We start from the raw sequence: 14575 nt of genomic DNA on the forward strand, positions 1-14575 counted from the left end.
ATGCCTGTGGCCCACCCCCATTAAAATGACATCTTTTATTTGGACTACCGAAGTTCAACCCATGTGGATATGATGTGTACAATAATGGGATATCCTGTAGTCAAAGGTGCAGTAATCGTTGTATGGTACAATAATAATACACAAGGGTACATACAATTTCTACAGAAAGTTATACAAGTTTGTTAACTGCACAGATACAAACAACTAGTATAATAGAGTAATTGTAATTATAAAGAGATGACAGGTAGTTTAAGCTGATTATTTATGTGCACTTAAAGAGGACCAGTCCATTATGCAACACAATGCCACTGAACTCTTTAATTTCATCATCAACTGTCTGGTCTGTCAACTCTGGTATTACTAAGTGTTGACATTATTTTAATGTGATTTTAATTAGGTCACATTATGTCTGCAAGTGATATTGTTTTTTTAGCCAACCAGTGTCAGAAAACCATGTTGTACAATGAAGTATAGTCACCTTGTAAACTTGCTTCTATCACAAAAGCTATGGTTTTTGTAATTCTGTGTTCTTGAATAGATTAGAAATGTAATAATAATTTTCTTATTGCTGTATCTGTATACAAGGAAATTTTGATGTAAGTAAAATTTGACGAATTTGATGCCAAAATTTAAATTTGTCAACTGTCCATAAACACCTCTATAAAAGTACATGTTTTCATCTATAATTTCTTGATTTTTGCCTACTTTTAATTTGTCGTATCTGAATTCGTCAAATTTTTGTTGTGTCAAAATTTTCTTATGTATGGCAGCTACCATGTAGCTAGCTTACAAACAGAAAAGGTTGACTTGTGCAATTGAATAATTAATATGAATTAGTACTAAACTGCATTCAGTGTGTATGCACACAGTGTGGGTGTGTTTAGTTCATGTGAACAATAGCGGATCCAGGATGGTGTATCCCCTCCTCTGTGGAGGAGCCATGCATGCGTCTTTTAATTGAAATACTAAACCTTGTCAGGCCAACATCAATCTATATATCTCATAAAAATATGCACATTGCTACTATTTCTTGCAAACTCACCTGAAACAAAGCAGCTGTCAAACTGTCACCCAGCACCCTCATGCACACTAAGTGTCCCTAAAAATAGCCTATTAAACAGCTTTTACAACTTCACAACCATCTGCAAAGGCCAAAATGGCAAAAAACAACACTACTTATTATTTGCTGCTTCAAAAATAACAAGAGAATAATCACTCTCCCCAACCACCTACAACTCTGTGTGTGTGCGTGTGTGTGTGTGTGTGTGCGCATCCAGTGTACATATGTGTGTGGTGTGTGCGTGTCCAGTGTACATGTGTGTGTGGACTTGTAATTAATTGATCTGTATGCATGCATGCATGTGTGTGTTATTGTACATGCAATAGATTGACCTTCAGTATTATTTTAAAGAAAAGTCCTGATGATTTAGGAAGTATGTAGTGACCTGTTTTACACATTTGATAACTGGAAACTATAGGAAAAACTACATTCTGCACTCTGTTATGGTGTGGCACATAGATCTAAAAGCTGAAATCAAGTTTAAGAAAGAATTTCAACAAAATGAAGATAATACAGTGGAATCTCTCTTATCCGGACGGTCTGGTACATACTGCTGTCTGTATCTCAGAAATGCCCGCAACTAAGAACAACATGCTATTATGCTAAAGTGACTAACTTAAATACAAGTGATGTTGTTATTGCTATCAGTTAGTGCTATGCAGTTCAGTGAGCAGAGGAGAAGTCACTACAGAGCATCATGGTCACTCCCAAGGGCTGTAAAAATGCATTATCACCTAGCAACCAAGCGTTAGTTAATATTAGTAGAATAAACAAGCCACCAAACAGGTAAACAGGAACCTTTACACTTCTTCCTTGCTAAACCAAACTTCATTATGGTCAATAAACTACAAGGCACAGGACCAATTTGGGCTGTCCGGGAAATGGAGGTGCCTGGATACTAAAGGTCGAGGTTCCACTGTAGAGCTTAAATTATAACAAAATGAGTGCATGCATGATGTAAGATGGAGTAGTCTTGTACACAGTCAAAATCATAATTGTTGTCATGAGATTGGGAAACAACAAGCCATATATATCACACAATGAACTAAGTAAGAATTTTCAAGAATTTGCACATTAAACAGTTTCCTTCTCATGTAATAATAATAAAGGCTTTATGGAGGTACATGGGGCAAGACAAGAAGAAAATAAACTTATAATCACATCAAATATCTAGTTGATATCCAGTACCAACAGCTTAACTACTTACTTACAACTACAAATCATAAAATACAATAAATTACATAGTTTGCAGGTAATTAAAATAGTTTACAAGTTATTAAAATTAGTTACAGGAGGCTTCCTTAGGTGAACATAGACATAGATAACTAGTAATGTACAACGGTTAGTGTCATGAAAGTTTCAACAAAATGATTCCAGAAATGTTTCAATTTAATAATTTGATTAAGGTCAATTACAGGGAGTGCATTCCAGAGGTTAGGTAACTAGGAGATGAAAGTATGAATGTCTGGACATATTATGTAGATGTGACTGGTGAATTAGCTGTCACTAGATCCTGATCTTGTCATGTTGCATGCTGGCAGAGTTAAGAGTGATGAAGTTTGTAATGGTGAACTGGTTCAATGTTAATTGTGTAACAATGATCCATGCCACAATAAGAACATAACATGCAATAATCACATTCACAAAAATGACTACAGGTTGTGTACACACCACACACCACTGGCTTTCATTTAACTGTTAATTGACTCCACAGCCTTATAAGCCCACTCCACAGCCTTATATTGATTGGATGATGATGTATGCAGAAAAATAACACAAAGACACATGTATATGTTGAGCTTCTTCACCATTAATGTTATAAACTAGTCACTGTTAGGAGAAAGTTATTCAGATGAAAGTTCTAAATGAGTGCATACATTAAAGTATCCACACAGCTGTGAAAACTGAAAGGTGTGGCATTCAAAAGCCTGGGTGAAAAAAGTTGGGAAATCAAAGGTGACGGCCAAGAGATGGCTGTAGTAAATGTGAATGTTTAATAATGCACAGCCCATTATTAACATTAACAACCGCCACTTTTAATTGCACAACTTTTCACCCAAGTTTTCAAAAGCTGCATACCTGCAGAAAGCAATGATACATGTGTGTATATATGCTTGCATGTGTATGCTTGTCATATCAACTTCAAATTTGGTAGTCATGCTCAGTGAACCTCATTGACTGACTGGGGCTGTATACTTTCATATTTACGACATACATAATTCCTGTATATAATTTGCAACAGCAAACAGTTGGTGTCATGTGGTCACTATAATGCATTATTGCCATCATGTATGAACTACTTTACTTCTATATAGATTTAAGGAATGTGACACATTATCAAGAGTAAATTTCCATTATTTACTCTTGATATTTTATAATATCACTGACTGCACCACACACAAACATACACACACACACACACACGCACATATAAGTTAGTATACATTATAGGACACTTGGTGTTCAAAATTTAGTATATGACTCTCCTCACTTGTAGTACAGCAGATTTGTAAAAAATTTGTGCTTTGAATGATAAAAGCATGAAACTTGATACAATTGTACACCAGAGGTTACTTTAAAATTTAGACTATGTGGATTTTAGATGTGACCTTTGATGACCTTTATGGTGATTTTTGTGCTGAAGTTGTACATTCTATAACTAAGGAAGTAGTATAGTGAGTAACCTTACTAGAACTATACCATACTGTATGTATATATTAATAATTTAGCACTTATCGGTTTTATTGTCTTGACATTCTCAAATAACAATACTGGACTGTATAGCTATCCACCCCCAACTATAGTTTATATTTAACCTTCACGCATTGCTGGAATATCAATTAAATATAGGTATGGCTAAAATCATACAAGACACTATATGATCGATCATATATAACATCTTAAATGATTATACTAGTGACTACACAGAACCCATCTAACGAAATTAAAGTTACTTCCCTTTATGTACATCCTTGACATTAACGATATCGTGTTTTTATTACCAGCTTGAAATTCCCTACCAGCTGTTTCAATATTAAAGACCATGTACACTTGATTCATCCATCAAGCAGCTAGCAACAAATTACAACATATAATAAGAAAGTCAGATAATCACAGTTGCAATTTTTGCACCTCTGGAATCCATTACCAATTATAAACCATGAACTGCTACAATCAAATATACACTTGAGGATTATTTTTATAACCACTTGGAGGAAAATTTTGCATTTTATAATCCATGTACGTACTCTCTTGTAGTAGATGTAACTCACTAACTGTACCAAATTTGTAGTTTTAGCTAATTCAATAATTATTTTTATATCATATTTAATTAACTTTCCCACCAGAAACTGGTGGACCTTCAACACACTTGTGCAATCTGTATACTAATCCTGTATGTGCAATAAACTGTTGTGAGTTTGTGTGTAATATATAGTAATTCCCAGGTAATTAGTAGATGTCACTTTCTTTACGGTGTTGTGGTAAATTTCATATGTCAAGTTGATGGCCATGGAGGACTATTTGTTTGGTAATTGTAAAGTGTTCACATTTAGAGATTAAATTTCATCTGCCAGTTAACAGCCCACTCACTTATTATGTTTAGATCTTTTTACAGTCTTACTATTTAAACTGGCTGAGGACCAATCAAAAGTATCCTGATTATCATTGTTATAACAGATGTAATGTAGCAAATATTAATATTGAAACACCATCTAACATTCCTTCTTCCATGTCTCTTAATAGCTTTTGGTGCCGCTTACTGACATCGACGATTGGTGTCAATACGTAGCTACTGCATAAGAAAATATAACACTCTTAAGTTTGTGTTTACGTTGATTATATTAAACTGTTAAAAATCATGCCTTTTTGTTTACGTGTGTGCGTGTGAGTGTGTGTGTGCATGTGTGTGAAAATGAAACAAGAAATATATACATAATTGACTTGATTAGAAAGTGCTATCTATTACACCACATCAAATGTAAGAATGGTACAAGACATATGGCCGTGCTATAACTGTACAACAAAGCATGTGTCCCCTATACAAACTACTAATCATATATGCACCATTGTGTATATGCCTGCTTGCATGTTTACAGCTATACTGTAATATTATTTATATAGATGAAATTCCCTTCTAAGAAAACCCATGCATCAGCATGAAAAAAAGCAAGTAATATTATTCACTACATGTAACTATTTGTAGTGGCAACAAGTAATTTTCCGAATACCAGAACTTTAAAAACAACAGAAGAACTGTTGTACCTTGTCTCCACTGATGGTTACTTAATGGATTATACCAATTTGTAGCTATATGGTTTCATATAAAATTTAAACGTAATTCATTACAGTCAGTGCATTAAAAATATAAATGTTATTACAAGTTGATTATTTATACCACAAGTCTGAATCTACACTGGGTATCTGTAGTTGAACCTAGTTCAAGATCTTCAGCAAGTAGAGTAGTTATGTCTCCATTTGGTTGAACCATCATGTAGTACTTCTTCCCATCAGACTCCACATAGTACCGTAAATCTTGTACACCATCAATATCCTCTTGTTTGAATCTATATATGTATCCCTATATATAGAATGATAAATATAACAACAAAGTATATTAATAGTAACAATATGTGCACACCTCATCAGACACATCCCTTGGTAATGCTACAATGTTATTGTCTGCATCAACAGCAAGGTAAAAATTGTTTTGATCTGCATTAAAGAACTGGTCTCCTTGACTGTTAGAACTCCATGCAACAAGATATGCATCTTCATTTAGCACTCCTTCAACTGTGGAAAAGTTACAGTAGATTAATATGAGTTATGTATAGTAATATTAATGGTTAACTTACCAAGTGATAGAGCAGCTGTGACATATGGAGAGTCTCCTGTTGATATGATGTGAAGTGGATTACCAAGTGATAGACTGACTGCAGCCACTGTGGATGGTTGTATTACACTCAATGGGTATGGTGTCCTGTTAAGGTGACTGTTGAGTTTTATGGAGAAATTTCCAATATTAATGTCACAAGAGTTTTTAGTGACGTTGAGTGTTGTTCCATTAATGGTGATACCAAGTTTACCTCCATCTGGAGAGAGATCTAATGATACCTTATTTTGTGGTTTTCTGTCCTTGTTGAGTAGTTCCAACTGACTTGAAGATTTGTTCAACATAATATTAGGCTTGTTGTGTTTATAAGAAGGCCAGGTGGCACCATCTTCTGGTAGTGTTGAAGCAGTGAAGGAAGGACTGAGCTGAAACTTTTCCACTTTGTATTCCATGATTCTTTTGATTTCTTTGTAGTTATCTACTTCTTTATATAATTCTCTTTAAACTTTTTCTCATGATAGCCAGCTATCTGCAACCTGTTTTATACTAAATCTCACTTCCTGTGATCTTGTAGCTACTTCCTTACCTAATGTGATATAATAGATCATTCATTGGCTTCTGGTTGGCTAACTAATTTAATTATACGTCATACACTATACATGTATTTACTGTGCAAAGTGTACTTTAAGTAAACTATATTTTGTACTTTGAAGTATCAGTTATCATTCTGTGAAAGTTCCAGAATGTTCTGGTTGCGGTTCATGAACCTTGATAACTTAAAAATTGGCTGTAGAGGTGATCCATCCATTAGTACCCTCACTTTAATAAAGAGTCTGTATTAACGTAGTAGCTAGTGATGCACCAATATTGGAGTTAGCATGGCTGCCCACTCACAGCTGCACTGATATTTATGCAATACTGTAGCAGTTACTTTTGTCGATTTCTGTCTTGATCACTCATGAATATATCACTAATAATCACCAATCAGCTAATACATCTGCTGATGCACATTTGTAAAATCTTGCTGATATAAAATGATTTTCAGTGTTTAACAATAGGCATTGACATGCATGTGTCTGTTGAATAGTCTATTTGTAATGTACACAGTAACCCACTAGAACTACATATGTATGTGTCATAAAATGATGCCAGTCTGTTCAACACCTACTGGATTAGAAATCATTGAGGAAAAAAGTACAGATAACATTTCCTGTAAGTCAATGGCACATAATAGGATTTCCCAACAATGTTACAGGCTGCATTGACTGTAGGCTATCCAAATGAAGTCAGTGTTAATATGTACGCAGGGAATCCAGTCATCATAATAGCAATTAAGAGTTAATAATAGAGGGAGCTATTATTAGCTCTGGATAATAGCATATGATAATTGTGTACTGAGATGGTAGCTGCAGGATATGCATGTAGCAACGTGTGGCATGTCTGTATTTTATTTACAAACACTTAAAATTATGTAAGGAACTACATATCACATTTGTATACTGATTTGTTGGTACAACTCTTATAAGCCCCATTGTTATGTAAGCAAATGACAATACATTTCATAAAGTTTTAAAATGCATTGCTTAATTTTCATCATATGGCATACATCTATAGAATATCAAATCTGCTCCCACAGCATCAAATACTTGATTATGAACTATCTGTCAATGAATAGCAACTATACTCTAGAGCTAACTATTTCCCATATTAGTCAAGGTGCATAGCGAAAATTATGCATTCGGGTGGCACTGAGATATCCACTATAGTAACTGAGGTTAGTGCACAAAGCTGATACTAGTAAATAATATCATGACTCTCACTCATGCAAGCACTTAATTAATAAATATGACAACAGTTTTACTATCATAATTAATGCCATGTGAACAGTTTGGCATTGATTAATAATATAGCTATAAACCAACTCATCAAAATTTTCACAGAAGAATTTGTAAAGCATGGATGATGGCAGTGAGTTGGCCATCAGTGCCAGCATCTTCTCATACAGGCCAAGTCCCATATGGTCATATGACGATTATGATTCATCTTGGGTTGTTGTTAGGAAAGCAGCTAAAGAGGATGTACATGATGAATAGTGAGATGACAACTTTGTAGTCACTTGTAAATATTCCTATATATAGGAAAACTGACCTGACTTCAACTAAGTTCCCCACGCATTGGCATGTGAGGATAAGCCACTGATGTCGGTCATGCATCATAATTCTATGACGCAAAATTATGCAACCAAGCATTGTTCTATGTGTTGAGGCTTGTTTAGCAGCTAGGAAAGCAGCGCATTGTACTGAGAAGGCTTGTAGTATCACTGGGAAGCTCTGGTATGGATATACAATCCGTCCTTTAGAATATTAAGAAGTGTGAAGGTTGAATTAGTTCAACCTTCCTTTGAGATCATGAGATGAATGATGATGCATGACCAACCTCCTCTGAGCCACCCCATACTGAATGCACGCTAAACCTGCAAAATATATGGTTAATTAATTACATCAATTTGCAAATTCATAAAATCACCAAATTTTGTATGCACTAATTTCGCCAATATACAAAATCGCTAAATTTAATGTATCGCTAAATTTAGTCACCTCAGAATTTATTGTTATTTTCTGCGGCTTTACCAGCAGAACTGTACATGTGCAAAGCATCATAATGGGTACAACTGTTGTTTGGGGGTATAATATAGACATTGTAAGCATCTACGTATATGCTTGCTGTACATGTACGACATCTCTGTTTAAAAGCAGCAAAATACTGAGTAAAAAATCTATATGTGTATTTTAATTGAATAAGATATAACAATGTCCATATGTTTAAACGTGTGTACATGATACATAGTTACAAGAATATTGTACATACCCTATTCACTCTCTAATTATTGCCACTGTATTGGCCATGGGTACCAGTAAAGAAGAGATGCCTGTATACTCTAATGTGTGCATATACACATAATATGCCAGCATGAAATAAGTAAGTTTACTGATTTCCATGAAAATAACCATTTTCACTGATACTTTTGCAGCCTTATAACTATCTACCTGAAAGGTACTTTTATAATTGACAAGTAACATACACATTACGCTACTAGGAAAAACATACAGCCATACCAAGCCCTACTTTTGTATATAACTACAGGAAGAGCGTACTCACTATACAAGTGCTAAACGAAGAATGCTTGTTCACAGGTTTCTTTTCAAAGGTAACAACCATAGAGTGTACTGGGTTGCTGAGTTAGCAGACGATTAAGTCACATAGGACAACATCACTGACAATATTTGGACACCCTACCAATGCAGTTATTGCAAATACTTATGTTATACATAATTAATACTTCAAAAACATTTAATAAACTCGTGAATGGAGTAACACAAGATCTCAAAATTGGTTTAAATATTTAAGACATTTTATTTATGGCCCATCAAGTTTTTCACCAATTGTGAAACCAAAAAAGTGCACATCCTGGTACACTCTTTCCCCAAACTTTGCAGTCAAACCACACATATCTGCTCTTCACACTATGATCTCTGAAATGTTATCTGTCTTGAAAAAAAATACTTGTCTACTTTAACTGTCTATATCAGCGGCTCAATTATATAATGCCATGAACATAGCTACTTATAGACATTTAGTATATTTACATACTATATCTATGGACATTACGTATGTAGAATAACTCTGAGGTAAGGTTATTTCATGCTACTTCCTGTACATGCCACCCACTCATTTAAACCATTTCAGTGGTGATAAGCAAGCATATGACCCTCTTTAATCTGATTTTGGTTTGCTTTACTGAAACAGTGGCGCCCATTTTACATTGTAGCAACTTCCTGCTCATGTTTATATATATATGAGCTAAACACCATCCGGCTTCCTTTACCAGCATCTTATGTTGTGTCTGAAATAATGTTGTCTATTCTTCACACAACACTACACATTTAATTGAATGAAAAGTGCTCTGAAGTATCTTATGTAGCTAGCAGTATGGACATGCTTACAAGTCAAATTGTAATGATCACTTTTACAAAATAATATTAATGTTCTGATGCACATGTAACAAAGTGACTATAGTAACTTTAAAGTCAAATGAGTAGAAAATCACAGCCACAATTTTTATTTTTGTAGTATACCACGTCTCTGGAATGCATTACCAATTATCAACCTTGCTAGTAAGCAGCCTTGAATATTAATTCTCAGACTTTATATAATAAACCTTCTCACAGGTCCTGATAGCATTCACAGAATAAATATACAACTGTAGGTCCAGTGCATGCTTGCACATGCAAGCCAAGAAAACGCCACATAAACACATTGACACATGCCTGTGGCCCACCCCCATTAAAATGGCATTTCATATCCTTTTATTTGGACTGAAGTTCAACCCACATGGATATGATGTGTACGATAATGGGATATCCTGTAGTCAAAGGTGAATTAATCCGCAGTAATCGTTGTATAGTAAAATAATAATAATATGCAAGAGTACATACAATTTCTACAGAAAGTTATACAAGTTTGGTAACTGCACAGATACAAACAACTAGTAGAATAGAGTAATTGTAATTATAAAGAGATGGCAGGTAGATTATTTACGTGTACTTGAGTTCAGTGGGCAGAGGGGAAGTCACTACAGAGCATCATGGTCACTCCCAAGGGCTGTAAAAATGCAATATCACCTAGCAACCAAGTGGTAATTAGTGGAATAAACAAGCCACCAAACAGGTAAATAGCAACCTTTACAACCAAACTTCATTATGGTCAATGAACTATAGGCCACATGACCAATTTGGGCTGTCAGTCTGGACAATGGAGGTGCTTGGATACTAAAGGTCGAGGTTCCACTGCAGAGCTTAAACTATAACAAAATGAGTGCATGGCATGATGTAAGATGGAGTAGTCTTGTACACAGTCAAATCATAATTGTTGTCATGAGATTGGGAAACAACAAGCTATATATGAACTAAGAAAGAATTGAATTTTCAAGAATTTGCTGTCCATGCACATTAAACAGTTTCCTTCTCATGTAATAATAATAAAGGCTGTATTCGGGAGGTACATGGGGCAAGACAAGAAACTTATAATTACATCAAAGGTCTAGTTGATATCCAGTACCAACAGCCTAACTGCTTACTTACAACTACAAATCATAAAATGTAATAAATTACATAGTTTACAAGTTATTAAAATTAATTACAGGAGGCTTCCTTAGGTGAACATAGACATAGATAACTAGTAATGTACAACGGTTAGTGTCATGAAAGTTTCAACAAAATGATTCCAGAAATGTTTCTAATTTTGATTTAATAATTTGAAAAGATGGATCAGTTAAGGTCAATATTATTATAGGGAGTGCATTCCAGAGGTTAGGTAACTAGACTGTGAAAGTATGAATCTCTGGACATATTATGTATATAGATGTGGGTTACTAGATCCTGATCTTGTCGTGTTGCATGCTGGCAGAGTTAACAGTGAAATTTGTAATGGTGACTTGAACTGGTTTGATGTTAATTGTGTAACAATGATCCATGCCACAGTAAGAACATAACATGCAATAATCACATTCACAAAAATGACTACAGGTTGTGTACACACCACACACCACTGGCTTTCACTTAACTGTTAATTGACTCCACAAAATTGCAACTGCACAATATTTCCTAAAACACTTTCACATGCTATGAAAGGGAACCTAGCCTACCTCCCAAGCCTTATATATGATTGGATGATGATGTATGCAGAAAAATAACACACAGACACACACACATATATATATGTTGGGCTTCTTCACCATTAATTTAACCATTAATTTAACCATTAATGTGATAAACTAATCACTGTTAAGATAAAGTTATTCAAATGAAAAGTTCTAATGAGTACATACATTAAAGTATCCACACAAAATCAGTGAAGCTGTGAAAACTGAAAGGTGTGGCATTCAAAAGCCTGGGTGAAAAAAGTTGTGAAATCAAACTAAAAGTTGGCAGCCAAGAAATGGTTGTAATAAATGTGAATGCTTAATAATGCGCAGTCCATTATTAACAACTGCCACTCTTAGTTGCACAACTTCTTCACCAAGTTTTCAAAAGCCACATAGATGCAGAAAGCAATGGTACATGTGTGCATGTGCATATCCTGTATGTTTTGTCCTATCAGCTCCAAATTTAGTAGTCATGCTCAATGATGAACCTCATTGATTGCATCCTGTATACATACATGGATGGGGCTGTATACTTTCATATTACTAAATTTAAAATCCAAACAAGTACAGGATAGACATCCTATATTCACTCCACACATCTCATCCACCTGGGTAAGTCCTATAGTCCAAACACAAGGATATAATATGTATGTGTCATCCAGATGACCTGGGTGGGTGATGCATGGATTATATAAGTGTTCACACTTTACTACATAAGACATGCATAATTCCTGTATATAATTTGCAGCAGCAAGCAGTTGGTATTGTGCATGGTCACTATTGCCATCATGTATGAACTTTACTTGTATATAGATTTAAGGAATGTGACACTTGTGAGGAATATATATTATATAATATCACTACTGCACCACACACAAACATACACATGCACACATATAATTTATTTAATTTATTAAAGCTTTACAGCACAAGTGCTGAAGGTCTGTAAGACACCTGGTCCTACAGCCTACTCAAAGACATTAGATACTAAGACATTAGCTACTTAAGGTGTGTTTGAAAAGTTGCAGAAAGGAGAAAAAAATCCATGACTGGACCTAGGTAGCCTCGAACCTGCAGCCATCCGATTTACACTCGAACGCTTACAGGAGTCTACCAGGCAGTCAGGATGTTTTCTCCTTGATATTTTCATGTAATTATATCCATAGGAATTCTAGAGAGTAAGTTAGTATGCATTAGACCTTTATGGTGATTTTTGTGCTGAAGCTGCACACACTATAAGTAAGTATAGTGAGTAACCTTACTAGAACTATACCATACAGTATGTATATATTAATAATTTAGCACTTATCGGTTTTATTGTCTTGATATTCTCAAATAACAATACTGGACTGTATAGCTATCCACCCCCAACTATAGTTTATATTTAACATTGCTGGCATATCAATTAAATATAGGTATGGCTAAAATCATACAAGACACTATATGATCGATCATATATAACATCTTAAATGATTATACTAGTGACTACACAGAATCCATCTAATGAAATTAAAGTTACTTCCCTTTATGTACATCCTTGATATTAACGATATCGTGTTTTTATTACCAGCTTGAAATTCCCTACCAGCCGTTTCAATATTAAAGACCATGTACACTTGATCCATCCATCAAACAACTAGCAACAAATTACAACATATAAGAAAATCAGATAATCACAGTTGCAATTTTTGCACTTCTGGAATCCATTATCAATTATAAACCATGAACTGCTACAATCAAATATACACTTGAGGATTATTTTTATAACCACTTGGAGGAAAATTTTGCATTTTATAATCCATGTACGTACTCTCTTGTAGTAGATGTAACTCACTAACTGTACCAAATTTGTAGTTTTAGCTAATTCAATAATTATTTTTATATCATATTTAATTAACTTTCCCACCAGAAACTGGTGGACCTTCAACACACTTGTGCAATCTGTATACTAATCCTGTATGTGCAATAAACTGTTGTGAGTTTGTGTGTAATATATAGTAATTCCCAGGTAATTAGTAGATGTCACTTTCTTTACGGTGTTGTGGTAAATTTCATATGTCAAGTTGATGGCCATGGAGGACTATTTGTTTGGTAATTGTAAAGTGTTCACATTTAGAGATTAAATTTCATCTGCCAGTTAACAGCCCACTCACTTATTATGTTTAGATCTTTATACAGTCTTACTACGTATTTAAACTGGCTGAGGACCAATCAAAAGTATCCTGATTATCATTGTTATAACAGATGTAATGTAATAAATATTAATATTGAACATCATCTAACATTCCTTCTTCCATGTCTCTTAATAGCTTTTGGTGCCGCTTACTGACATCGACGATTGGTGTCAATACGTAGCTACTGCATAAGAAAAAATAACACTCTTAAGTTTGTGTTTACGTTGATTATATTAAACTGTTAAAAATCATGCCCTTTTGCTTACGAGTGTGTGCGTGCGTGTGTGCATGTGTGTGTGCGTGCGTGCGTGCGTGCGTGCGTGTGTGTGTGTGTGTATGTGTGTGTGTGTGTGTGTGTGTGTGTGTGTGTGTGTGTGTGTGTGTGTGTGTGTGTGTGTGTGTACATGTGTGTGAAAATGAAACAAGAAATATATACATAATTTACTTGATTAGAAAGTACTATCTATTACACCATATCAAATGTAAGAATGGTACAAGACATATGGCCGTGCTATAACTGTACAACAAAGCATGTGTCCCCTATACAAACTACTAATCATGTATGCACCATTGTGTATATGCCTTCTTGCATGTTTACAGCTATACTGTAATATTATTTATATAGATGAAATTCCCTTTTATATTTACTTAAGAAAACCCATGCATGAAAAGAAGCAAGTAATATTATTCACTACATGTAACTATTTGTAGTGGCAACAAGTAATTTTCCGAATACCAGAACTTTAAAAACAACAGAAGAATATGTACCTTGTCTCCACTGATGGTTACTTAATGGATTATGCCAA

At 34.7% G+C, this 14575-nt stretch overlaps 1 protein-coding gene across 1 annotated transcript; it reads right to left on the reverse strand.

The window, feature by feature from the left end:
* Positions 1-5361: 5361 nt before the first annotated feature.
* Positions 5362-6392, reverse strand: LOC136261225 (uncharacterized). Its single transcript, XM_066055199.1, has 3 exons — positions 5914-6392; positions 5700-5851; positions 5362-5639 (listed from the first exon to the last, which is right to left on the reverse strand). The coding sequence occupies exons 1-3, from the start codon at positions 6341-6343 to the stop codon at positions 5451-5453; spliced, it is 771 nt and encodes a 256-aa protein (XP_065911271.1). The 5' UTR covers positions 6344-6392; the 3' UTR covers positions 5362-5450.
* Between the last annotated feature and the right edge of the window lie 8183 nt (positions 6393-14575).

This window comes from Dysidea avara, chromosome 7 (assembly GCF_963678975.1).
Source record: "Dysidea avara chromosome 7, odDysAvar1.4, whole genome shotgun sequence".
Classification (NCBI taxonomy): domain Eukaryota; kingdom Metazoa; phylum Porifera; class Demospongiae; order Dictyoceratida; family Dysideidae; genus Dysidea; species Dysidea avara.